Below are 27,897 nucleotides of genomic sequence, written 5' to 3'. Positions count from 1 at the left end.
CCTTCACAGGTAGACTGAGGTCTACCATCTAGTATCTGATGTGCCTCTAAATTGTGTTTATTCCCTATGGAAAAGGGACATACAGATTAACTGTCAGGTTAGAAGAAGCTAGTCACAATTAAAATGCTTTCCTCCTGTTTTGCAGAAGGGGAAAACAAACATGGAACACTTAGTTTGCCTAAAGGTGTCTTGACAGCACATTAATGAAGTGTTGTAGGTTTCTGAGTTTCTTTGAAGTATCTTATCAGACTGTGTGCCATACCCATGATTGATTCAAGTTGGGAATCTTTACACATACCTTGACCTATGCACTCGAACATTGTTGAATTTGTAATTAGAAAACAAAACAAGTTGAGCTGATTTCACCTGTATAGGAGCGCTTCTAAACTGAGGCTTTAGTGAGTGACTAAAAGGCATTGATAGAATTTGGTGGGGTTTTTTTCTATCAGTGCTAGTAGATACTCTATTTAGAATCAAATTTCACAGCTGTCATCCACATGCATTGTGGGACATGATGAACAACATCTTTCCCAGTGTGCCAAGATTTAAAAACTGGGTGTGTGTTAGATTGTTGTAATTCACCAACAAATCTTTGTTATATGGGCTGTGAATCTCAGTCTGCTTCCCAAACTCTGTAGAATGAAATATGAATGAGTATTTTCAGCATTTAATGTGTGTTCATTTGTTTTTGCAAATAGGGGTTCTGAAAGATTTATTCCAGGATGCTTAATTTTTAAAAGAACTGGAGATTTTTACCATCTTTAGGAAGTGTGTAAGCAGTGCTCTTTAAATATCATAGTTTTTCTTGACTATCTAAATTGTGTTGCATATTCATTGTGTTAAAATCTTTTCTTTAAGTATTGTAGGTTTGTTTTTTCAAAAAGCAACATCAGAATTTCATCTTGTTTATCTTAACAAAAACCAGAGCTGAATAACACTTTTTACAGCTATATATAGTAATTTTTCCTTTAGCATCAAAATCAATGAACATCCTCACAGCACAGACTTGTATACTTCAGCCTTTTGCTTCTACCTGTAGCAAATAAATATAATTCTTTCTGCCTATATTCAAATTTACTACAGTTATCATGGGTTCATGTGTGTGCTAGAGTTCCTACACATCACCCACTACAACTTCCTATTTAGTGCTCAGGAAGAATTGGGACAGGGAGCTTAGTGTAGCCCACATAACTCAGGATTAAGGTACAGTGGATCACTTTACGTTTAGGGTGAGCCAGAAGCATGGACTTGAACAGTTACCATGGCTTAGATAGTATATAGTGACATGATCCTCTGCCTGAGCTTTGAGCAGACTGTATCACTCCACGCGATACGGGAAACCACCTTTCTTCATCATTAAAAATGGCCTGCAAGTTACTTCTGAGAAAAGAAAGTATAAGGAATTACTGTTACTTTGTTAATTAATAATTAGGGGGTGCAGTATAAGAAATGAAGGTAGTAAAGAGCACGCCTCTGCTACACAAACTTTTGTCTGTATGAAAGCAGCCAATTTGCATTTTCATTTTTGGGAAGCAAAAACGATGGAGTTCCCCAAGATAATCACATGATTTCCATTTATTCCCCATGAATGACAAGTGGTGTGTTGTTTTTTGTTTTCTTGTGCTTGTGGCTTTCTAGAGAGCAGTGACTATAAAGCAAAAAGGTAGTCAAAGACTTGCTCAGTTGTGCTGCTGGTAGCTATGTTAACATTAACTATATGTCAGATGTCCCCTTGCATTAACTTTTATTGGAAAATCTGATTACTTATTTTACATATCTTAATGCATTCTCCAAATTTATTTACCCATATATACTCACTTTGAAAATCTTTACTGGGTTATTGCCTTTAACTTCTTTATACCCTCTGCTTCACTAGGCTAGGTAGTGGGGAAAAAAAAAATTGGCTTATTCAATATTCACCTCTACTTGTTCTGAAGTTGTATAATGGTTCCACTATTAATCCTTGCTTTTTCTCTCCTCCTATTTTTGAAACCTTCACTTTGACCCGTATATAAAGATTTTAATGAGAAGCACAGTCTCTCATTCTGCCATGTAGTACAGGTTATAATTTATGTGTTCCCGTAGTATTTTATTAAGGAAAATAAAATTCTATAGATTCAAAAAGGAATGAAAACCAAAATGAGTTATGAAGAAAGTTTAGCTTTTGTATTCTTGATCCTGAATCTTTCAGTCTTGCACCTCATTTTAAATAAATTACACAAAAGAAGAAATTGGTAGTTATAGTAATGTAGCTCCTGTAATTAAGTTGACTGGCAGATTAAGGAAATAATCCTTGTGAATAGTTCAAGTTTAAAACTCATGGCAGAAAAAGTGAAATTCTAGAGGAAGATCAAAGAAACATGCCTGAATTAGAGTAATGGAATAGGAGGCACTGTCTCTTTAGCGAAGAATTGAGTATTTTTATAGAAGTATAAGAAAGGTTTCTGAATTCCAATTCAGCAAATTAGTGTGCTTTATTACAGCAGTGTGAGCAGAGTCAGGTCCATGCTCATTAGGACTGTATCATACTTCTCCTAGACCAAATGTGGTGAAGGCAAAAGCCTTGGCAGCTTCTCTTGTGTTGATGGCATCATATATTGCCTGTATACATTTCATCTGTTTGGCTTTAATGGTGGGGGGGGAAAATGCAAAAAACCTACAGTAATGATGAAGAATATTTTTTATCCTTTTTTTTTTTTAACTTTATAAACTTGTAGTTTCAGTCAGCCCTGGTGGGTTAGTCTGTATTCTTGCCTGAACTAGAATTTCAGAGCTTTAAACAGTATGTGATATGGTTAATAAGGTACAGTGAAGTCTTTACCTTTTTGTGAGACTGCATGAAAATACATTTCATTCCAAGGTAAGAATGATGATGTACAACTCCTATGTACAACCTTACAGCCAGCCTCAGGCCCAGGAATACAGAAGGTCTTAGGAGAATCTTCTAGGCATGTGTTCCAGGAGGTATTTCTGCTGCCTCATTGCTTAGATTTCCATCTTATTTACCAAAACATTTATTCTCTGCCAGTCATTGCTTTCTTGCTCCATTCAGATAGGGAAGATCTCAACAAGATTTTTCTGGAGCAGAGGCTTCAGTTGTCTTCTGTCAAAACAGGGAAACCTCTTCTTTCAAATAATAATAAAAAAAAATATATACGTATATATGGTCACAGTGTGAGAGTCAGATCTTGCATGTGTGCCCAACTGATATTAGACCTCTACTTTTGAGTGTATAAATATAAATTTGACCTTAACAGTTAAAACTGTTATTTACGTAGTATCTGAAGATTCTTGGGTTTGGTTTTTACTTAAATTTTTTACTTTAAAAAAACCCTAATGTTTTTTTACTTAAAAATTACCATTTCTGTTGCTAATCACATCAGTGCTAATCACCAGCTAAGCCAGGTATGCTTCTGATGTCTGTACTGTGTAAGCCCTTAGATGTAACGTGCCAGGGCAATGGGTAACTTCTGCCTGGAATCATCACTGGTTTTTTTACTCAGTGATGAGAATTGAAATAGTACAAGGATGTGCCCTGAATTATTAAGAAATTACCATGCTTTCTTTAAACCTGAGACAGCAACTGATTTTTTTCTGCTGTTAAGGAAGTGTAATTATCAGATGCCAGTAAGGATGAATCACCTTGTATTCTCCTAAGTGCACAGTTTGATTGTTATTCCAATGGAAACTGCAGCACTGGGAGTTGCTGAGGGGTAGAGAATATAAACAAGTGTCTCTTGAATGGGTTCCTTCTCCAATATCCCCCTCTCCTTTGCAACAGGACCAGCTCAGGGCCAGGTGGTTGTCTTGTGCATAGTCATTGAAGTGCAGCTCTAAGGAGATGGGCATGTGCATTCTTGTGCCAAATATGCTGGCATTTTCCAGGATAGGTTTTGGTGGCAGAACTTCCTAGTGAAATTTGAAGGAATGGCCCTAAATACGAAGTTGGAGACTCTGCATTCTTCCCAGTGCCTGTGGACAGGAGCATCTCGGAGTCTTCTCTAACAAATATCAGGATGCCACAGACTTCAAGTGGAAGAATTCAAGGTCTCTCTTGACTGGCATAAGACTCTTTAGTAGTTCTGGGACGTTGGTTGAAAGACGTTAAGAAGTTCCCAATTAAAAAACAAACAAACAAACAAAACACAAAAAAAACCCCAAAACTTTAGAGCTTAGAATATCCAGATACCAAATTCTTTTAAACTATGACTGTCTTAAATGGTACCGTTATTGATTATGTGTTGAATCATCTTGCCTACGTTATCTGGTAGCTGGACATACAGTGTGATACTGGTTTCAGTAAGTTTTCAATGCAGTGATGTCCTGGTTTCAGCTGGGATGTAGTTAACTGTCTTCCTAGTAGCTGGTACAGTGCTATGTTTTGAGTTCAGTATGCGAAGAATGTTGATAACACTGATGTTTTCAGTTGTTGCTCAGTAGTGTTTAGACTATAGTCAAGGATTTTTCAGCTTCTCATGCCCAGCCAGGGCACCTGACCCAAACTGGCCAACGGTGTATTCCATACCATGTGACGTCCCATCTAATATAGGAACTGGGAAGTGGGGGCGGGGAATCGCCGCTCGGGGACTGGCTGGGTGTCGGTCGGTGGGTGGTGAGCAATTGCCCTGCGCATCATTTGTACATTCCAATCCTTTTATTACTACTGTTGTCATTTTATTAGTGTTATCATTATCATTATTAGTTTCTTCTTTTCTGTTCTCTTAAACCATTCTTATCTCAACCCACGAGTTTTACTTCTTTTTCCCAATTTTCTCCCCCATCCCACTGGATGGGGGGGAGTGAGTGAGTGGCTGCGTGGTGCTTAAGTTGCTGGCTGGGGTTAAACCACAACAAGTGATAAAACTGAGAGCGCTTCGGAGTGGAAGATGTGGAAAGAAGGCATGAATAAATGAAAATGAAAGGCTGTACTTTGCTATTATGGCACTCTAATAATTAAGCTGTCTCTGTATTGATTATTTTTCTTGGTAGCACTGTGGAATAGGTTGTATGCTGTATATATTTGCATCTATTCTGTATGCTATTGTACACGAATAGAAGAGCTCATTGGTACATTTAGGTTTTTATGATTTTAATTGAAAATGCTTTATTGAAATTAAGTGGTAGTAAGTACCAAGAAAGATAATGTAGTTGCCCAACTTCTGACTAAGTTTTACAGACAAGTAAGAGGCATTGTAACTTGGTATTTGTAAAGCCTGAAAAAGCATTACTCTAATTTGTTAGATTGTTGAGGCCTACAGTTTTTAGGGTGACTTAAGTATAGGAACTACATGATTATATTTTATTTTTTAAGCAGGTCCCCTTGCTCCCTTTTACTCCACAAAACTATTTGCTTAAGTGCTGAGTGTTGTTCAATGTCAAATAAAATTGGCTCCTTTGGAATGGAAAACTGGAATTAGCGTTTCTTTTATTGTTGCTGCAAAAGATGACAATCTTAGTATTTCTTTAATGCGACATGTCAAGTTAAAATAATGGGACATGTCTAGATTGAGTTAATAAGGTGTATCTTCTCAGTAGACTTTAAATATCTTCAGAAAGCAATTAAAAACAAAAGAATACGCTGCTCTCCCTAGCTCAGATTCACATTTAAAGCAAGATTTTCTGTGGTAACAAAATGGATCTTGAATTATTTCACTGGTTTCTATAAGAGCTGAATTTAAAAAAAAAAAGTCCCTAATCAACAAAAGATTAATTGTAAAAATCTAATCATTCAAAGGAATTCAGAAATGACACTTGTGGAATCTCAATTTACAGAAGAAATCAGAAGTGTAACTTTATACTTATTACTTCAACGTATTATTCCTCTGTTATTTTGAAACTTTTAAGATCTGTTTCCTTTATATGCTCTTGGCTCTGAACATGTGTTATGCATTAACTTAAAAAAAAAAAATTTCATCCTTGTTCTCCTAGGAGCTGGCAAGCTGTGGCTGGAATAAAAGAGAGAAATACAGTTCTGCACCAAATGCTGTTGCTTTCACCAGAAGATTCAATCATGTGAGTTATTTTTTTCCAGTGTCATTACATATACACGTTTAAAAAGTGTGGGGAATTAAGTGTTCTGGCATGTCCCTTTTATTACTGATTACAGCTGATTACTTGAAAACTTAAAGTATCTTCTATAAGGAATTCCTTATCTTCAGGATATACAGAAAGACCAAAACAGTACTGAAGAAATATCTATGGTTTTGTTTTAAATAGCAGTTATTGATGAAACAGGAGAATATTAAGGGTTTGGTTCCCCCTGCCTTCCCCCGAATGCTGGCTGTCCTTCACATAAAGACAGAATCATCATTACAGGTTAAAGGCTTACCATACAGGATTTCTGAAGTAGTAATTAGGTGTAGTTTCTTTCTGTGTTAGCTGAGTGTCTTTTGTTCCACGTAGATCTTTTGTCCCTAGAAATATGAGCCTTTTGTCAGTTATAGTTACCTTTTTAAGGTGCTTCTGCGTAAATTCTGAAAGTTCCAAAGAATTTTACTGTACACAACTTGTTCTTTAACTCTGCATTTGGCATAATTTTTCAGGTAGTGTATTTGAAACTTATGGCTTTCTTGCTTAAAAATTTCTCTGTGTAAAATCAACTTTTAAAATAAGGTCAGAATTTTAGCTTTCTCCATAATTAAAGCTGTAGGGCTCCAGCTATGTAGTTAGCCGACCATCTCAAAACCATGATGCTTTTTTTAATATAGTGCCATATTTTATATTTCAGATTAAGTAATTGTTACCCTCATCTCTCCTCTTATAAATGTTTAATAAGGTCTCAAACTTAGAAGCTCTATTCCAGACCTATCTTCTGTGCCCAGTCTCAGATCTATAGATGTCTTTGTTAATAATCTAAAACTCAGACCAAATGTCTAACCTTTTCAGGTCGTCTTTTTTTCCTCTCAATTGTTGTGTACTTTCTCACTTCCCGTTGTTGCTCACATTCAGGATATGAGTAAATCGTATTACTTCTCATTGACAACACTTAAAATATTTCTTAAGCATTTCAGTCATTAGAAGGTTGTCTGGGCATAGTTTTTGGACACTTGCCTGATTTCTCTTCAGTCAAGAGGAGAAAAGTTACACCACAAACTTCTTTTGATGATACCATCTATTGAAATCTGGGGTGTTGGAGTTTTGGATTTTGTCAGTGTTTTGTTTGTAGGTTTTGTTGGGTTTGGGGTTTTTTTTGGTTGCATTAAGTTGAAATTTTCCTGATCTAGCTTTTGAAGTTGCTTCTTTATTGGACTATATATCCAGCCTGAGGCTACTTTTACACTAATCTGACTGATATGCCAGTGATTCCAACATTGTTTATTCATGTAAGTTATCTCTTCAAAGAAACATTTTGTTTTGCTGAATGTTCTGAAATGTTTTTGTAGTAAGGGCCATGTTAGGCAGTGTACCTCATGAAGGACCTCACTTCTCATTCGTTATTGTATAATATACTAAAGAAATGCATGAGTTGGCTAAACAAAGTCAACTTCAGACCTATTAAAGAATAGGTAAAATATGCTTAGTAGCAAGAAGGAAAGAGGGGAAACTTTATCATGGGAATAAGCAATCAGCTGTCTGCAAACTGACAGTTTGTCCTTATAAAACTGCTGTTTAAAGATATTTAACCTGTAAGATATGTTAAGGACTGTCTGGTTTCAGCTGGAATAGAGTTAATTTTCTTCTTAGTAGCTGGTACAGTGTGTTTTGGATTTAGTGTGAGAATAATGTTGATAACACACTGATGTTTTAGTTGTTGCTAAGTAGCACTTAAGGATTTTTTCAGTTTCCCATGCTCTGCCAGCAAGCAGGTGTACAAGAGGCTGGGAGGGAGCATAGCCAGGACAGCTGACACAAATGAGCCAAAGGGATATTCCTACCATAGGATGACATGCTCAGTATATAAACTGGGGGGCAGTTGGCTGGGGGCGGGGGGAGGGGGTGCGGGTTGCTGCTTGGGCATGGGTCAGCGGATGGTGACCAGTTGCATTGTGCATCACTTATTTTTTTTTTCTTGGATTTTTTTTGATTATTGTTTTATGATATTCCTTTTCATTGCTGCTATTATTAGTAGTATTAGTATTTTACTTGAGTTATTAAATCATTCTTATCTCAACCCACAAGTTTTACTTTTTTTCCCCGATTCTCCTCCTCATCCCACTGCGGGGGGAGTGAGCGAGCGAGTGGCTGTGTGGTGCCTAGTTGCTGGCTGTGGTTAAACCACAACAAGGATAGAGGGAAGGAAGGTTTGCCTTGTATAGCTGGCCAGAGCCAGGAGGAGATACCTGTACTTTAAAAGTAGCTGTTAAAGATCTTAAATGTTGCTAAAATGCTAACTCTGTTGTTAAATAGTGTTTAGAAAACTTCTAAATAACAGTATTTTTAGATTAACATATAGGAATTCCATCATGCCAGCAAAATCCTATTAGTTTATTATTGTAACCCTATCTCAAGTCTCCCATTTTTATTAATCTTAATGACTTTTTGGTTTTGTGACAGTTTCAGATTTTAAGTTTTGTAAAGAATGTTTCTGTGTTTTACTCTGTGGAACATTTGTCAAATCTGTTCACTGGATTATTAATTGATGGGTGATATTCTTGTTTTTGTCAGGCTTAGTTTTTATAAAAAAACCATACAAAACTGGCTATATGCATACAACAAAGACAATAAGGAGAATAAGACACTAGAAATACTTGCCTTTTAGTAATACATTTGTTCATAATAGTTGGTAGTCCTGTTTTCTTGGAAAGCATTGGTAGCTGCTGAAGGGAGCCTTACATATTTTCATTACGCTGGAGTGCATGTTAGATAGTTGAAATAGCCAGTGACTATCAATATCTGTCTTAATTTCCTTTTTCTAATATGCTTCATTTCAAGGAACTGTTATTTTGATTGAAAGACAGGTCAATCTGAAAGAAATTATAAAACTAGGTGACTTTCAAAGCACTGTAGTGTCTTTGAGCTTGTTCAGTGTGTTTCAGTGGACTGATAGACCTATGTTGCTGTCTATTTTTTCAGTATGGTAAAGGAGAACCTTGAATAAAATGCAGCACTTGGCCAACTGCTCAAAGCCAGTCAATAGAACTTCTTGTACTGTTTCTCTCCCCGCTACCTTCCCTTTGGCTTTGCATCTGAAGGCCTTGCTAGAAATGATGCAGTCAGAAAGGGACTAGGAGTTATTTATGAGCTCTCCCTTTCTGCAGCTTATTTTTGGGGAATGCTAGAAAAGCAATAAACATACAAACAGAATATATTAGCTTTAAGATAGATGTCATGACAAGTGGTTTATGGTTCTCTTGGGATGTTATTGTATTGACATTCCATATAATGCTATGTACACAAATATAGTTTTAGTGGGCATGGATGATGCTTGGACTCGATTATCTTGAAGGTTTTTTCCAACCTAAATGATTCTATGATGCTATAGCTGTAAATTTTTTTGTCATAAGGTTTAGGTTTGCAATTAAGCCTCACCCCATTTGCGTGCTTTTTCTACAGCCATAAAAGTTGGATGTGCCCCTCTGTCAGCTGACAGGTTCCTTCACTGAGAATATCTTTGCTAATGGTTTCTTAAGAGCCTTCTTAATATCTTGAAAATTTTGTTTTCTGTCATCTTTAAGCTCCAGTGAAGACCTATCCATCTGACAGGATCTGTCCCTGGCTTTCATTTCCCTACTGGGTTTCAGACATTGCATTGTCTGCTACAGAAGATTCCCCTGGATGCCTGTTATTGCTGCTTTTAATGTCTAAAAGAAATACATTGCCAGTAATCTTGAATTGTCCTTGTGACACCCCTGAAACAAGAACACTGGCAAGATCTAGAAGCCTGTCTTTGCCGTGTTAGTGAGTTTTGTGGAGTCGCCAGTGCAATCAAGACAGGCCAGTTAGGGGCTCTGTTCCATTGATTATCTCCCAAGAAATGAAAAAAGGTCTTTTTGTTTTTTAATAGGCAGCTAGTAAGTACTCGAAGCCTTTGCAATTCACCATTAAATCACCTGGAACAGGACAAGTAGCTTCTCTTTCTGTTTTACACATTGTCAGCACCATCACATTCAAATGTTGCAGTCCTTAGGCTGTCTTTTGGACAGTATTGAAAGCTAAAAGATTTGAAGGCACTTCTAGGTCGTCTTTCCTATTTCTTTTTTCTCGTTTGTTTCTGCTCTCTTTAAGGTGTCATCTCTAGGAGAAACTCTGCCCTGAAAAGTCAAAGAATAGGTATTAAAAAGGAAACAAGTCCAGCTATATAATATTTGCTCAGATGCTGGGTTAGTTTGCCTCTAACCAGTTTTCTGAGAAACTGCTGCATGCAGCTTTGGTGGCTGAGGAACATACCATTTGCAAGAAGCTCTTCCAAGAAGTTTGCATCAGCCTTTATTCTGGCACCAAGGAAAGTAATCAGTCTTACTTTCGTATAGTGGGACTGGAGAGGGGAGGGAAAAGGGGCAAGTATTGTTTCAGCTGCAAGTTCCTATTCACGTTAGTACCTCAACTTTTGACTTACTGAGACAGTACTTTGGATAACTTCTGGTGTCTTGTGGGCTTGCAGTTCTAAATGCGTCATTGTGGAGGACTTGCTCATTCCAATAGTAATGTTGCATTTAGATTCACCATCCTTCAAGAGCAGTGAAACCCAAGAATTGCTATGGGGTAGGCAGTGGCAGCTGGGAATAAGAGTAAGCAATATTCATCTTCCTTGCCTGGTTTGCCTTCTCAGCATTCAGTTCTCACCCCAGGTGCTTGCTCAGCAGAGTGTAGTTCCTGTTGGGCACCTGCCCCACTTACCTGGGGGTTTCTAATGCTTAGACCTGAAATAAGTAATGAGGAAAATCATTGCGACTTTTGGCTTTATCAGGCATGAATACATTTCATCAGACTTTTGTTAACCTTTGAAATTTCACTGTGTTTAAATTATGCATTAAATTATGCTCTTTCCTTTTTCCCCCCAACTCGCCAAAAGAAAACCATGAACAGCTCTCACTATGTAAGTAAAGAGAATATTAAATCACTAACAGCTGCTTCACAGCAGCAAACAGCAAATTGATCTGCTGATAGCGTTTTGGAAACAGTAATGATTATGTGCAGTTGATTGCAGTCCACTGAGAATGAAGTGGTGTATTTCCAGCATTAGTTATGTGATAATTATATGTGGTGCCTGTAAAAACAGATCAAGTTCAAGGAAGAGAAATCAGTTGAATCATTCTATGCCAGGATTCTTTTATTCTTGAAGAATACATTGCTACATGGTACTCCATAGATCTACGCATCTACTATTAAGTGTTGTTCTTAAATATCTAATTTCTTTATGTAATTTTGTTGAAACTCTGATCTCTGCCTTTTTCAGCTTTCTTCTGAAAGTTAGCTGTATACTTGCATACTACTGTTGTAACTGGTAAATCTGTCAGTGCAAAATTGTCAAGTTTGTCTACTTACTAAACCATTGTTCTCTACCTTTTGAAAATAAGTGTTTATCAAAAATTTCAAACAAGAAGTGTGTATTTTTTTAAGATTGCTGTTAAGCATTGATATGAAAATGTTTCATAGTTTATGTAAAAGTAATAGTTGCTCTCCTGGTTGTACGATTATCTGTATTAACCTATTTCTTGAGGGTTTTATTTAAATGGGAGTGGAACTGTGCTGCCACAGAGAAAATACTAGAGAAACTTGTCAACTAGATTCAATATACTGGAACAATTTTAAAGCAGAAGATCCCACTTGAAAGGCAAATTTTGTTTTACAGACTCTGTGAAACTGTTTGGTTTGGGGTTTGGTGGGGTTTGTTCAAACTTGCAAACATGTAGGAGAGGAAGTTTGTCTTGAATATTGTAGCGTTGCAGTAAACTGTGATAGTGAAATTTTATTAGGCTTATTAGAAATGAAAAAATGGGGTGGGGAAGAGGTTAGTGTGCTTCCTTTGGAAACAAAACAAAGACAGGGATTTTACCTTAGCTGTAATGATGCGAGGTCAGTACTGCCTGTTTTACATTACATGCTTTTTGTGTAGCATGTCAAAATGTTTTTAACAGATATTTTTAAGAATGATCCAGAAACTCTATTAAAAGAGAGAGTCTTGAATTTGCCTATCTACTAATTAGCACAAAAAGCACAATTGGTTTTGGAACCAATGAGTATGAACTTAAAAGAACTAGTATAACAAAATTAGTGTTTCAGATAAGGGAAACATAGTTTAAGCTCTTTAAATTATCCTGTGATTCAAGAACACATGTTCAAAAGTTATGCATGTTTTTCTAGGTTGACCTTAATAGGGAAGAATATCAATACACAGATATATGTCAAGGGTTAAATGCTGTCTTGAACTGGTACCAAAGGCATTGATGCCCAAAGGCTGTGGGTCATCTAACTGATTGACATTGGTGGGACAGTGTGAGAAATAATATTAAATGCAGTGAGAGAGGACTTGAAGCAAAATAACCACAAAATACGTATGGAACAAATATCTATGATTTACATGAAAAACGAACCTGGATAAAATAAAAAAGTGGCCTATTGAAACAAAAGGGTTTATTAAAATTCTTTATTTTTCAGTATTTGGAATACATTAGATTATGGTGCTAAAGATACCAGTGAATAGACAAGACGAGACAAAACCCAGTGTTAATGCCAGTAAAAACACATCAAAGAGGAGTGGAGGTGGTTGGAGTAGAAATGGTTAAATGTGTTATTCTTTATCCCCTGCTTACTCTGTCATTGAAGGGACTGGATGGCTCTAAGCTTTGAAGAAAGTTTTGCATTTTGTTTTGGTTGGGTTTTAGTGTAAGAGCTTGGAAGTGTTGAGACTCAGTCTGGCTGGGACTGGGACAGAAACCAGGCTTTCTTGAGTAAACAAGAGTACTTGTGTGGCACAGTGCTTATGTCACTGTGATACGGATGAACTTTCATAGAAGTCAGGGCCAACATAGTAAATTGTTTGGTTTTTTTCATCCTTATGAAAATGATTGAGCATTGCTCTGTATTTTGAGCAAGTGTTTCATAGTCTGGCCTACTGGAAACAGTCTCCTGTTTTCATTGAAGTTCTGTTAACTTGAGACTGAAGAGATTTGGGATTTTAAGGCACAGCAATATGTGTGTTATCTCTACCTGATTTTTTATGATACAAAAATCTTATGTTAAAAATTTTAATTCTCTTAATCTTCAAAGGGAAAGCATCTCCTTAGAAACTTGTTCATCAGTCAAAGGAAAAGTTGATTTTCTCAAGCTACAGCAGAACATCAAACTGAAGTTTATTTTTTTGACGATATTTTGAAGTACTGTCAAATACATTAGTATTTATGCATTCAGTACTTCTGTACTTTACAGTAATGCTGTTTGCACAGAACCATTTTTTTTATTTGTCAGGGTAACAGTTTGTCTGGAGATACTTTGCTTTAAAAAAAAAAGGGGGGGAAGAAGAAAAAAAAAGGAGGAAGAAAACTGTGCTCCCTGGCTAATACAGCCTTAGACAAACAGACCAAAGGAAAGCAGTTCTTATGCAAGATGTTTGTGGGGTTTCTTGGTGGTTTTTTGTAATTTTTCCATTTTCTGGTTCCAAAGAGCTGTTGTGTTTTGACATTCTAGTTCTCATCTGATCATTGTAACATCACTGAAAATCTAGTAATTTTGGAGGAGCAGATCTTCGTGTGCTCTTCTGTATAAAGAGCTGTCATACTGTACAAAGTGAAACAGGATATTTCTTTTTTTTTAATTGAAATTTTGGGCAGGAACCTGAATACGTATGCAATGTTAGCTTACAAGAAGTAGTTTAGCATCACTCAGTATGACAGGTTGAAAGATGTTTACATATGAGAGCATACATTTCTTCATATTCTGTTTTCAGTAGTTTTGTAAATAGCAGTCCTGCTGTATCTTGCTAATCGTTCATTTTTTCCTAACTTGTAGTGAATACATGAATAAAAGCTACAGAATTTGTTACCATTTGCTAATTCTTTGCTACTGCTTTCTTAGTTATCAAGGTGTTTATTTTCTATCATTCTTCTTTGTGCTAAAGTGTATGAGAGCAGAGGGCATGGGAGAAGCAGAGGAGAGAAAAGATTAGATAGAATTTAGACATGTTAAAAGCTATACTTTGAAAATGTTTTGTTATGAGGCATTTGTGTAACTGTGCAGTGCATTAGCCATCCTTCATACCATACTGAATATAACAGCAATTTTTATACAACAGTGAAGTTAGTCCTATAAACCTTAAAAAATGACTATGGTAGTGTGCTGTATATTAGCAGGAAATTGGCGTAGCCAACAATAAGGGTACAAACTCTAGAGTATAAACTCTAGGTTATAGTGGAGGCTTCCTACCTTATGTTCCAGTTTTGTTCAGATGATATCGGTCTGATTATTATGTTTATTCAGAGGTGTTGAGAATTTGGAAGTGACAGTGAACTGTAGTTGAAGCTGTTCAACCTGTCTGAGAATTGGATAGTGCAGCTTTGAAGCTGTGGAAAAGGAAAACCAAAGGATATAACTGAATTTTAGGTTTTATATTCCTTCATTTCATAGATTCTCTTAATAAAATTTTGTCATTATTTTCTTTTCTTGGTAGAACTTTGTTTGATGTTTGAAAGTTTTGCCACTTGCTTTATGTCTGTGAGATCTCATCCTCAAACTTAGCCTGAAAATGGGTCTGTTTGCATAGATTGTGTAGAACTGATTCTGCTGAGGCTTTTTTTTGAGATGTACTGGCAGCAGAAGAGTTTTCCTCATTAGAAAAACAGATCCCAGTGTCTTTGTACACATCTAACGGATGTGACACATTTTTTAAAGACAAGTTCTAGCCACCCACACACTGAGAAAAGCAGGCACCAGAACATGCGCTCTCCAACAAAATACTGGAGTACATGGCTACCAGTTATGAAATGGGGAAGGTGAAGAGAGTAACAAGATAAAAGATTCAATTCTAAACATAAGTTGGATTTATTAATTGGATTTAGGCAACTGCTTGACCATGTAATGGTAGAAGGTATCTTGGGTCAGAATGAGCAGAATAACAGAGCAAAACACTGTGAAGAAAGCTTTTTTTTTTTTTTTAATTAGCATCTGGGTTATATTGGTTGGGATTTTATAGTATAAGCATTTGTATCTTCTAGTATATATTCAAATTTATAGATGGAAGTTGAAAGCTGTGAGACTTTTAATGTATTGCTCATGAAATAAAAATGTTAAAAATGTAATGTTGAAGCTCTGTATTTTAAAAAGGCAAATTTTCTTCTTTTTAGGTAAGCTTCTGGGTTGTTAGAGAGATTCTACATGCACAAACTTTAAAAATAAGAGCTGAGGTTTTGAGCCACTATATTAAAACTGCGAAGGTAAGAATTTGGATGGTGGTGGGTTAGGGGGTTGTGGGATTCACCATGATGAAAGTTCTTATACTTAAGTTGGTCAGTTCAAAAATACACATGGGTAAATATTTATCTGATACTTGTTTTAGCTGTGGTTGTATCTGTTGACATGAATAGCTATTTGGCTTATGCATGTAACAAAGTTGTCAGAAATACTCACAGACCAAAGTCCTGAAATGGAAGCCTTTGTTTACAAAAAAATAGCTTAACTAAGGACATGCAAAGATACCTTATTTCAAATATTGTTTATTAGATAATATAATTTACCAGATGTATTTTCTAATGTTGGTTAAACCAAAGTGCTGTGTGTAGAATCAGTTCAAACAGCATCAGTCAGAACAGAAATATTTTGCTTGTTTTTTACTACTGGAAGGAAAGGATCTGTTATCTCTTAATCCAGTTGTGGCATGAATAATATCAACTTAATAGATATCATTCCAAAAATATACCTGAACTTGGAAAACATTTGAGAGCTTTTTATCTTGTGATATCTTCCTGAAAGCCTTTAGGACTGACATTCATAAGAAAAGGGTCAGAAAATCTTGACTTAGATGTAGATGGACCAGAGTCCTGGCCCTTCAAACAGAATGAAACTTATTCATTGTAGTGTGGAGAGGGAAGTCTTTCAAGTTTTTGCTGTCAGACGGTGACTGACTGTTACTACAGCTAACTTCTGTGACCACCTCAGGTTACCTGCAAAAAAAAGATGCAAAATTTCTGTTAATTACCTTGGTATTAATTTTGCAAATGCATTCTTTGTCTTGATATGCACATTTTTAATGAAGTAATACTTTATTTCTAAGGGATTTGACTATAAATTTTGGGCAAAGCAAGCTAATTTTGTAAGATTCCACAGGCTTTGCTCAATAATCGTGCTATGGTGATCAACTGTTAAGGATCTCTCTTAAATGTCCTTTCATATCTGGTGAGTTAATCTTCATCTCATGTATCTTTAAAAATTGGTTCTTGTTTTTTTGGTTGAAATACAAACATACAAAAATTTGCCTCGTGTTCCATGTCCCTCCATAGAAGGGGGGACGTTCACCTGTGTGGTCATTGTGGAGAACTGATCTTGGAAGGCAAGTGGGGTCAGGTTTGGTTAGTACTTGGATGGGACTTCCTAGTGCTGGGTGTTGTGGGCTCTGCTTTGGGCACAGCACCCTGAACGTGCCTGATCCCATCAGTGGACTGCAGACAGCAGTGTCTGCTGAAATGCTACTGGTTTTGAGACAGTTATGTGCTCTAACAGTTAGTTGAGCTTTGCATAGCTGTGAGTTGTAAAAATCACAATTACAAAACCCAAGAAACTCTGTGGGGCATTTTTTATATCTGTTAATTTACTTATGGTACCTATTATCTTGGCTTTGCTTACGTATGGCTGCTAACATGAAGTTGCTGCAGTTAGTGCCATTTGAAGGATTCTCTATTTACACCAAAGCTATTATCAAAGCAGCTTGGTGCCAGAGGTCACACTAATTAACTTTTCTTCAGAGAAGCTGTAAATCCACTCTACAGTGAATTCTTTGTGCTGACAACTATCTAGCTATTGTATAGCTAGCAGTCCTTTAATGGTATCTTATGCTATATTGCTTTATGCATGAACTAATTGGACTTACTAGTTGCATTCCGCTGAAGTTCCCAGACTATCCTGATTGGTTTTGACTTATGTTTCAATGCTGGTAGCAGCTAGGAAAGAACTTTTTTTAATCAGCTACACAGTCCTTTGGGACAGTGAACTTTATTACCTTGTTTGGGCATGGGAGGGGGAAGGGTTATTGTGTAAGCAGAGGGACAAATACCAGTTGTACTATTTGGAAGAATAGTAGGACTATAGTATATGACAACTATCCCTACCCCCCCACCTCACCCCACAAAATACTGATTGCCCTTTACACATGGTTATTAAAGAATCCTCCCAGAAGAGGATTAGGAAAGGGAAACACTTCTTCAGTACGTGTGGAAAGACTCTCGTTCGTCACTAGGCGTGCTGGGATCATAGGGTTCTGGGCACCCAGACTGAAATTGCTACTAGGGTGACCTGACAGTAAGCATTAAATATGGCATTTCTGAGTAATACCTATGAGGACTTTGTTCTATAAAAGGCTGTTAGTTTTCTGCCAGTGTGTTAAGAGGAGGGAGAATCATTTGTCCTGCTCCAAAACTGTTAGCCAGAAAACATCCTTGCAGTATTACTTTCAGCCTTCCAAATGTAAGGCCTCCTCTGATATTTGGCATTTATTCAGAATCAAGTTAGTCTAATTTTTTTGTCCTGTTATCTCATGAAAGGCCTCCTAATCAAGAAAACCTGGGTAAGCTGAGTTTCAAGGAAGAAAAAAGATTTCCACCATTTCTTGAATAGCAAGCGTTCCTTATATTATTGTATTGTTTCTAGCTGGAATCTGAACCTACCTTGGTGAATTTTCCGAATGGGATAAACAGAATTTGCAGTACTGTGATTGAGTATCCATTTCTCTTTATCAAAGTCTTTTTGTTAGGGGTAAAACCTCAGTTTGTGTGCTCTCCACCAAAAATCCCTGAATGTAGTTCAGATCTCTGGGTGCTCATAGCTATCAGAATAATTGATATTGCAGAAGAGCTTAAGGAACAGCATTTTCTTCCAGACCATTTTTAAGCTTTCATGACAGTAGTACCAGTAGTTAACTGGCCCAGGCAGACTGATGGTTTTGGAGACAGAGTGAAAGGAAAAAAAAGAGGGAGGGAAATTCCAAATATGTAAGAAAATGCACTTATGCGCAGTGTTTTGTAGAGAGTTTTTAAGAAAATTCTTTTACTCTGATGTCTTCTGTGTTCAATTTTGATTTCATTGTTCTTCTCCACTAGTTAGTTTTAGTTGTCACACCCCAAAAATTGTCTTTCAGTGAGAGAAGCACTCCAGATATGTGGCTTTTGAAATTTACCTCCTTGATTTTATCCTGCAACAATATTTTTTGGGTGCTTTGATGGAGCCTTGGTAGCTACATAAATCTGCAGTGCCAGATGCATTTACAGTATTAAGTACTGCCATGATTACATCATTCACAACTGGGTTATCCTTTTTGGCATGTTTTAAAATTCTGTTGAATGCTGAGAGAGGAATTTGTTGTGTTTGAACATCAAAAAATTTCTGGCTCTTCTGATTATATGTCCCAAGATGTATGCCTATATAGATTTTTTTTTTGAAGGGTTCTCTGTGGACTATGAAAACGGCTGGTACAGTCTAATCCAAAACTCTGTAGATGCAATAACAAAAAATTAGGAGGTACCATAAAAGTGGTGTGGGTGCATAGCAGTTCACTGTAACTAACTCTTCATTTTAGAACATGCAAGATTTCTTTGTTTTATATTGTTGTTTTTCTGTAGTCATTATTCACAGCACTTGGAATGTTGTTTATTGTTATTGTATATATTTCTGTCCTCAGAAACTGTATGAGCTGAATAATCTGCATGCTCTTATGGCAGTTGTATCAGGCCTACAGAGTGCTCCAATCTTCAGGCTGACTAAAACGTGGGCGGTAAGTGAGCAGCAGGACAATGGAGGGGTTTTAATTTATTCTTAGGAAAATATAACATTCTGTAGCTTGTTTTTAAGGATGCAGTGATTATTACAGCTACTTTTAATCTTCTTGTACTGTGTATATTATGTTTCTAGTGCCTTTTAAGTCTATGGTTTCCTGTTGAATTTTTTTCCATTCTGGCATAGAAATATTTTCCTTTGAAAAATAGTTCCCTGCAGATTCTGCTAAATGCAGAGGCTTCTAATTTGGCCAGAAGCTATTTTGTATTTAGTTGCTGGAAAATTACGAATGCCAAAGTGGGTCATACTTTAATCATTCAGGGGTTTATACTGTTGGAATCTTTTTTTGCTATGGAGAGCAGATGTCCAGAAACTCTTGATTCAGTTTCCATAAAGAGACTTGTAGTTTCTCTGACTGATAACTGAATCTAGCAATTTGCCTCAGAGTTTTCAGAATTATTTTCATAGTTAAAGCAACTGCGTTACACAGTATATTTGTAGGTCTGCTTTTGTACAGTTATGCAAGAATGGTGTTCTTTGGAAACATTTTTATTTGACATCTGGTTTTTCACTGGAATTAATATTTTTGTGTAGTTGTATCCTTGATCAGAAGAACATTAGGAATGACTTTTGCTTATTGATACCTCAGAGCTGAGAAAACACTCTGCTTGATTCAGCTATAGGTTATGTAGTTATCCAGCTGTATAAACAGATGAACTGTGACATTTTGAAGTGATAGAAATAATCAGCTGACTGAAATACTCCTGTGCGAGGGATCCATATAAATAGATCATTAAAAAGAGCTAAAAACTTCCACTGAAGACATTTCAATACATCATCTTATGTTACAAAAAGTGTTTCTTTGCCTAATGATATGAATGATAATGTTGTTCAGTTGATAAATGTTATCAAAATTGAATATATTTCACTCCTGCTGAGATACTAATCTAGAATTCTGGGCACATTTTGAAAATGCACAATTAAGTAAGATATTGTTTCAAAATACAGAAAAATATCTCTAAGGAAATCTTAATGAAGTTAACAATTCAAAATAAACTCAAGGAGAACTTCTGTTCTTCTGGTTTTGTCATGTCGATGAATTGGTGCCTCAACAGTTTTACATTATTGTGATGCCAAATTGATTTTTTTTTTTTGAGGGGTGGTGGTGGTGCATGATTTGAAACAAATGTCAACTATAACCATATTAGTTACTACCATGATTATACCATTCAGAACTGCTAGTCCCCAGTTTCTTTTCCTGCTTGGTCAACCAGAAGTCCTAGTTTGCTCTTAGGATGATTATTTGTGTGCTGTTGGCATATGTATCATTTTTTAAAGTTTGCCCCCCCCTTCCAAGCTCTGAAATTCCAGGTAACTTCTCCCACATTTCTGCAGGTACTTAATTTCTCATACAATCCCAAGTGAGTGTGTGCTTTTTATCATCTTATATAAGCCTTTGCAAATTCAAGTTACAGGGTAGCTCCTAGCAATGTGCACTGCAAGCTGATTCAGTTGTCTTTCTCTAGGAAGTTCAAGAATTTATAAACTGAAATAATTCTAAGCCTTTGGCCTTCTGTATATTAAAAGCAAGAAAAGACATGTGAAAAGGCACACTAAGCTGTTATTCGAGTCACCAAGTCATTTGACTAAGTTACACAGTAACCTTCCAAAACCTTCAATAAGGAAAGATTCTTCTCCGTTTCTGAGATAGTTTGCAGCAACCTGCAATCAACTCGACTTACGAAGTCAGGACAATAGCTGCAAGTATATTCGCTTCCTAAAAAAAAAAATAAAATAAAATAAAATCACCTTATATGGTTGGAATCTAGAGTTGAAAGGAGCCATTAAATATTTGCTTGGTCATCTAATGTTTCTAAAAAAGATGAAGTTCATGTCTTCTGACGGTATGTCTGAATATATCTGAAATTTGTTTCACTCATTGCCTGCATACCCTCTCAACTCTGGAGAATAATAAACGCTTCTAATACGTGATTTGCCCCATTTGAAACCTGAAAAGAATTACAGACCTTTCCAAGAAAGTTAATAGAATATTCTACTTCTCTCCATTTCATGTAAGGAAGTCTAGATGACCAGCTAGGACTTGGACAATGTAAGCAAATAATCATTAGACATGTGAAGTTAGGTGAGTGAATCCTGCCCCTCTCTACCAGTACCCTGAAACATCATCTTTCCTTTCTAGCATTTCAAAAAGGTTGTCTTCAGTGCTGGCACACTATAATTAGAAAGCAAAGAGCAGTCTGGAAGGCTCTGAATCCTTCCCTGCTACTCTAAATGATCATCCTTAGCTTTTATTGTCTCTGCATACATACATGTCTTGACTGTTCTTTGCATCCTTTGAGCCTAAGAGACAGAGGAAGGAAAATTATTTAGAAAAAGAAGCAGCTCCAAAACTGAAGAAATAACAGCTGGGTCCTTACTTGCCCTTGCAGAAACACTTTTAATATTGTTGGCTTTTCTGTACTTTTCTACATTAATGCAGCAAGTAGAGGCATGATGTGAATTGCACCGTGAGCACAAGGGAAAGTCACACAGGACCAACTTGCTTAGAGATTATTCAAAGAGCCTGAAATGATATATCGGACTTGAACAAGATTGTGCAAATCAGCATGTTTTGAGGAAAATACACTTAATTTCATTCAAATCTGAATGTAGGCCATTACTACATCTGTTAGTCTTGTCTTACCTTCCAGTCTGCAAAACTACAAAACTACTTCCAGACAACAAATGGTGGCAGAATATTTTAGAATATTATTAAAGGCAAGCTGATCTAGGCTGGTTAAACTGGAACCATCTTGGAGGAGATAAACTTCAAAAGATAAATGTCGTGTTCCACTGGTTGGAAAGAAGTCATGCCTGTTTACTGTTTCCTTGTCCTGGAACTGGCAGATGTGTGCAGTTCTAATGCACGTGAGATGCTGTTCATCTGAATATTGGAACCAAAGCTAAAGATGTAATTAATTGCTGGAATGTCAGAGATCAGTATGTCTTGGGAAACAATTAACTTTTTAAAAGTGACTTTCTTCTGAAAGCCAACGTTTAGTCTGGCGGTGTGTTAGCTGTCCTAATGAAGACTAGGATACAGGAAATATAGAGTAAAAAGAGCAGTTATTTCAATAGTGAATTTACAGAAGAGACACTTCTATCATGTTCACATAGGTTGATCTTTAACTGAAAGAGAAAAGGGAATATGCATAAAAATATAGCAATCTGACCCTTATAATTTTTGCACTATTGGATATCTTATAGGGGAACAATTGTGACTGGGACTAGAACACTGTGTCTTCTACCAAAATGTTCAGCAGGAACGTTTCACACCCTTCTTTCAATTCTGATTCTGAATTGAAATAAAACATTTAAGGTGGTTTTGCAGCAGTAGTTCAACTAGATGTTTTAAAAATATCTTAACTTACTTTCCCTGTCTTATAAAGAGAGCCTAGTTGCAGTTAATTCTGTCAAAGGAAGGGGCGGGGGGGAGGAGGAATGGACAATGAGGGAGATCCATGACTTAAGTTTTGTATTCAAAGTGGAAATTCCTGTAATATTTAAGAGCCAGTAAAATTGCTAGTTGGCAGAACAATATACACGACCTGTATTCAAGTCCATAATGCCTTCTGTAAAGAAAAATTGATGAAATCCTTACTTTTTTCCAGACCTTCAAGTACCTGGATATGTATATATCTGCATTCACTGTTTTTAAAATTGTAGTTTAGATATTTACTGTTTTGCTCTTTGGAAAGTTATTTGTTGAGATAGCTCTCAAACTCTCAAATCAAGAATAAGAAAATATTTTGGAATTTGGGGTTTTTTTGAAGCTGGCTTAGTATAAAATTTCTCAGTGTATCTGACAAAGAAATGTTAACTTATAGATAATCAGAGTGAATACATTACTGGTTTTAAATACTGTGGATGTGGACAGCACATGAAATTGTGATGTGTGTTAGCTAGATTAGTCTTTTGGTAACTTGTATTATTTCAGAGGGAACCTCCAGGACACCAAAGTTTTACCTAGTTAACTTTTTAAAGGAATAGTTTAAATTTAACAGCCAAAATAGGTGCTTCTCTTTGTAAACTCTCCAAGTACTCATCCTTAAGGAGTAAATGCTATAATTTTGAAGCAGTTGTATTTAAAAAACAAACCAATAACAACAATGAGGGTTGGAGGTGGAAATCCATGCTTGTAAGAGTAAAAGAGAAACCATAATGATCAAACAAGCTCAACTGGTTTTGCGGGTTTTTTTTTTTCCCTAGTTACTGAGTCGGAAGGATAAAGCCACCTTTGAAAAGTTGGAGTATGTTATGAGTAAAGAAGATAATTACAAAAGGCTTAGAGACTATATCAGCAGCTTGAAGATGACTCCTTGTATTCCCTATTTAGGTAAGTTGAAGTATTTCTAGTGGCAAACACTAATTACACAAACACCATCTTTTGAGCATTCATGATACTATTTCAATACTTCAGTAAAGAATTTATAGCCACTAGTTGATTCTGGATACTCTGTATATGGCAAGAAATCACTTCACTAGCTTCAGAAAGAAAATACCTATTAAACCTCACAAACACTTCAGGTTTTACATACAGTATCAGTTTTCTAGGAAATTATTTTCCCATATGTTGTATAGATGCACTGATTGGCTTCTGGAGAAGTACTTAAATTGTTATGCCTGCTAGCACTCTTAGAGGTAAGTACTTGACTATTATAGTAATGATGGCTTTTAATTTATGAGAAGCTATAAATCACTAACCTTTGAGATAAATAAATGTAGACCTGAGGATTTGGAACATGCTAAAATTTTGAGATATTGCTGCATTTAATTATATTAAGGTGACAAGAGAAACTGGGTTGTTATGACTGATTCAGCTTTATGGAATAATTGAGTAAATTATATTCCTGTGTGTCTGAAAAATAGATAAATATGTTTAATATGTATTGGTTTTGTTGCCAAGCTAATCTAGTGTTACTTAATGTCTCAGTTTAGTTTGTTTAAAGTGATAAGTGTACTTTTTTTTTAATGTAGCTTTGATATCATAAGATGTCGGTAGTCACATAAAATTAAGGAAATGTTTACCCATTTTTTTCCTTTTCCAGAAAAAGAGTCGATGTTTTTTCAGATATGAGTTGCTCTTACACCTAAATTCAAGATGACCTCCTGTGGTCACTAAGGCTTATTGAACTGTAATCTCTTTGTTCCTGAAGTGTGATACTTCCTTTTCTCAGCTGGGCTCTTTATCATGATTAATAACTTGACGGTCGTCTTTATGCTGTGATCTGTGTGTCCGTCACAATATTATTTCAGCTGCTTCATAGCTTGATGTGAGCAACAATACCATCATTCATGTTAGAATCTAGAATGATGCTTCTAAAATGCACATATTCAGGTTTTGCAAAATTGAATTTTACGTGCTTTATACTTGAACAGAAAATACTATGCTATGGAGAACCAATAATAATTTTAATGACAAATAGTCCTATGGAGTTCCTCATTCTGTCTTCATTTTTTGCTTCCCTGTTACATCCCTCCCAGAAACATCATCTGTTCCAACATGATCTTAATAGCTGTTGGTTTCCTGTGTTTTCAAGTGTTCAGATGTTGGTAATTGTGCCTAGAATGGAAGAATCTGCATGAGTGTATTTTGTCTGAAGTGCAGGTGTGAAAATTGCTGGTGTGGCATACTATCACATGCTACCTTGTTTGTTGACATAGCTGTTAAAACTAGGTCTGAATTAAAAGGGGCAAAAAAGCCAAACGTCATGTGATTAAACACGTAATTTTGTAGCTTTCTCATAATGTGTACATGTATAATATATACTTACTGTATATGGTTCTGAAATGCTGTTTCTAGCTTTCCAGATGCTTTTTACCTATATACCATGATTTTTGAAACATGAAGCCAGGCTCAAATTGTTTTCTTGCCGATTATAAAAGTCCCAAGCTAGCATGCTGTCAGATACTTTAAAATCTCAAGGTACTCTAACCCTTGCTATTATGGTCTTCTGATACTTAACTGCTGTACAGAGAAATCTTTATGATATGGTGTATTTTTCTGACACTTTAAAAATACAGCCTTGCTATGTGCAAGTGTATATTAAAAAAAAAAGTGAAATGTTGGTAAAAAATGCTTTAAGTTTTGTTCAGTTACAGATGTTTTCCTTGATACATTGGCAACTTCTTGTCTAACTTTTGCATTAGAATAAGCTTTGGGCTTGATTTGATAGTTTGTTGAAGTGAAATGTATACCTCTCTTCTACTTAGAAATGCTCTTTGCTGTGACCTGCTGTAGTTAAAGAATGTGTTGTGACCTGGTTTCATATGATATCAATTCTTACTAATGACATGAAGAATGTCCTCAAGCCTTTTTTAATTCTCCAAAGGAATAGCAAATGCCCAGTGGTGCATTTGCTCTAAAATTAATTTTGTAAGGTTTAAATAAGTGGCAAAAAGAACAAAATTGCCTTGAAACTACAGTCATGATAAATCTGGATCCGTCTTGGAAGATTGGCTCTTGAGTCCAGTTTTTCTCATTTCATCAAAGCTTTAATCTCCAGTAAGACCTGAGTAGATTTGCAGGAGTGTTATTTCTAAAATTTCCTTCCCAAGGCATTTTTACTAATGTAAGAGTCATATGGAACAGAAGTAACTTAAGTTGCTTGTTTTACTTACTGTTTTAAGCTTACCAGCTATAGGTTATAATTCCTGAAAGGATCTTTTTCTGCTGCTACTTCTGGTATAAAATCATATATGGGAGTAGTGCTGCTCCTGGTTTAAAATGTGTAGAAAAGTCTGCCTAAAAGTCTGCAGTTTGAAACTGTGATCATGGCACGTGCTGGAGAGGGGGATTAATCATAAGGTCCATTTCCTCTCATGGTAAAAGAAGGGATGGAGTGAGGCTTTCTCCACTGTTGGTGTAGAGATCCTGCAGTTGCCATGCTCGTCTAAAATGCTCTTTAGAAGATTCCAGAGAATCAAGCCTGCCACACAGTTACATTTGCCATTGCAAATCCCCTCTGGAGAAATATTGGTACTGGTTGTGAAGGACCCTGTTTGGAAGGTCATAGGGAAAGTGAGTGTATAAAGGAATTTCAGCTGCAATTTCAAGGGTGAATTGTTTTACCCTTCAGAGGTTGCTGGGTTTACCCTTCTGCAACCAAATATTGAATGTTGGTGTGGAGTTTTTTTTCATGACCGTCTTAGCATTAGAAGATAATGCTTGAATGTGTTTTTGTGTAGTCTTTGCAATGGGAATGGAGCCACAGAAGTACAGACTGTTTTCTTATTACCACAGCTCGCTCACTGTGGACAAGATAAAGATGTCTTTCCACATTTAACGAGGGGGGTGGGTGGATAAAAATATTTTTCAGTTCCTTGCAGCAATAAGTGTGATGTGATTCCAGAGCTCTAGAAATGCAAGTGAGAGCAGCACATCATCAGTGTGGACTCAATAACTTAAATGTGAGTGTTAAGAGTCGTGCAACACCAATAAAAATGTTTAGCCTTAGGTCCTCATTACACAATGGGGGCCAGTGTTGCATCACCTGGCCAACTAAAGCAGCCAAAACAAATGGGAGCTGTATATGTGTTATATTTCACCTTAGAATAAAAACCCATTCTCAAAGGGAGTCTTATCATGGAGTTCTGATTAATTTTAGATTGCACAATGAAACAATTGAGCCATATCTTGAGAAGTAAGATTTTTATTTAACTAAGCAGTACTACCTTGTGAAATATTTTCTTATAGCTGTCTTTCAGGAATTATATCCAGAAACAGAAAAGCTGAAAACAGGTTATTGAAGTATTCATCTGATGAATATTCAGCTACTTCAGTGATAATGCTTGCAGTAGACTTTGGAAATATATGTGAAAACTGTGTTTCAGGTTTAGTACAGGTTAAACTTTTTCAAGGTCTGCTTGGTTAAATTTGGACTGGTAGTACAGGAATGGTGAAAGCTATAGCCTTCATAGACTGCTTCTGAATGTCCAGTGCAATAAGCTTGAGGGATACTATAGCCTCTTTTGAAAAAATTTTCTGAAATGAGTGTGAGAGAAAACATTGAACTTGTTAATTCATTTACCCTGCTTAGAAAATTCAACCCAAAAGCTAAGAACTGATAGTTACAAGCATTTGAAAGTAGTAAATTATTGTACAGAGTATGAACCAACCTGAAAAAGAGACGCTATACTTTCTCTGCTCGTAATCTTAAATTGGCATCTTAAAATTAAGTCTTTCCTTTCAGAGAACAGCATTTGTACAGTCTGAGCTTTCTGGGTATATTTTGTAATAATGTTTAGTTAATGTCATCCTGCAGCTTTAAACTGGGGAAGAATCACTTTTTAGATGTCCAATATATAAGATTTAATTTAAAGGCTGAGTGCAAGCTAATTTTACTTAGGGGTTTCTGCAAAGTACACCTTTCACTGACTGCACTGAATAAACAAACACTGTTTTCGTAGCAGGCAAGAGATTCTTGTCATAAAATAAGATCTCTTCCAAGGAGAGGAAATCTGTCAGTTGAATGACCTAAAGTCGTCAGAAGTGTTCATTAAAGGAACATTTTGAGGGTGCATTTTCAGCTTTTAAATTTACCTCAACTGCTATTCCATCCAGCTACAATAGAAAAAAAAAAAGAATAGACTATAGATAGTCTGAGTTTTAAGCATTTGCAATTAAAAAGCATTTTATAGGACACTCAATCAATGAGGTCTGTACAATATTTGTAACAAACAAATATTCCTTATATGAAGAACAATGTCAGAACTGTAATCTTAAACATATGTCAGTTAAAATTCTTGGAATGTGGGAATGGAATATGCCGGGACTGATTCCCCATCTACCTACCCACCCCCGCCAACCCCAATTAAATATGGTTGAAACTTGTTGGCTTTGATCTCTCACCAAAGATTTAACTACAACCCTTGCAGCCATATATTATCAATGAAGCTTTATCTACTCCAGAGAACATGTTTTGAAAGCAGAATGCTATTTTCTGTCCTCTGAATTACAGATGAGGTTTTGCATAGCAATTG

General features: G+C 36.2%; 1 protein-coding gene across 4 annotated transcripts in view; it reads left to right on the top strand.

Annotated features, from left to right (window-relative positions):
• The window catches only part of RALGPS2 (Ral GEF with PH domain and SH3 binding motif 2), a 127,924-nt gene that overhangs the window by 43,924 nt on the left and 56,103 nt on the right, over positions 1–27,897 (top strand). For 3 of the 4 annotated variants that reach the window (XM_010580642.1, XM_010580643.1, XM_010580641.1), the window contains 4 exons: positions 5,929–6,012; positions 15,219–15,308; positions 18,761–18,853; positions 23,125–23,251. In XM_010580642.1, the coding sequence (XP_010578944.1) occupies positions 5,929–6,012; positions 15,219–15,308; positions 18,761–18,853; positions 23,125–23,251 (394 nt within the window). The remainder of the gene's footprint in view (positions 1–5,928; positions 6,013–15,218; positions 15,309–18,760; positions 18,854–23,124; positions 23,252–27,897) is intronic. The other variant, XM_010580644.1, reaches the window with a different exon arrangement.

This window comes from Haliaeetus leucocephalus, unplaced genomic scaffold, assembly GCF_000737465.1.
Source record: "Haliaeetus leucocephalus isolate CR32 unplaced genomic scaffold, Haliaeetus_leucocephalus-4.0 Scaffold730, whole genome shotgun sequence".
NCBI lineage: Eukaryota > Metazoa > Chordata > Aves > Accipitriformes > Accipitridae > Haliaeetus > Haliaeetus leucocephalus.
This window is presented reverse-complemented; position numbering and strand designations above follow the sequence as displayed.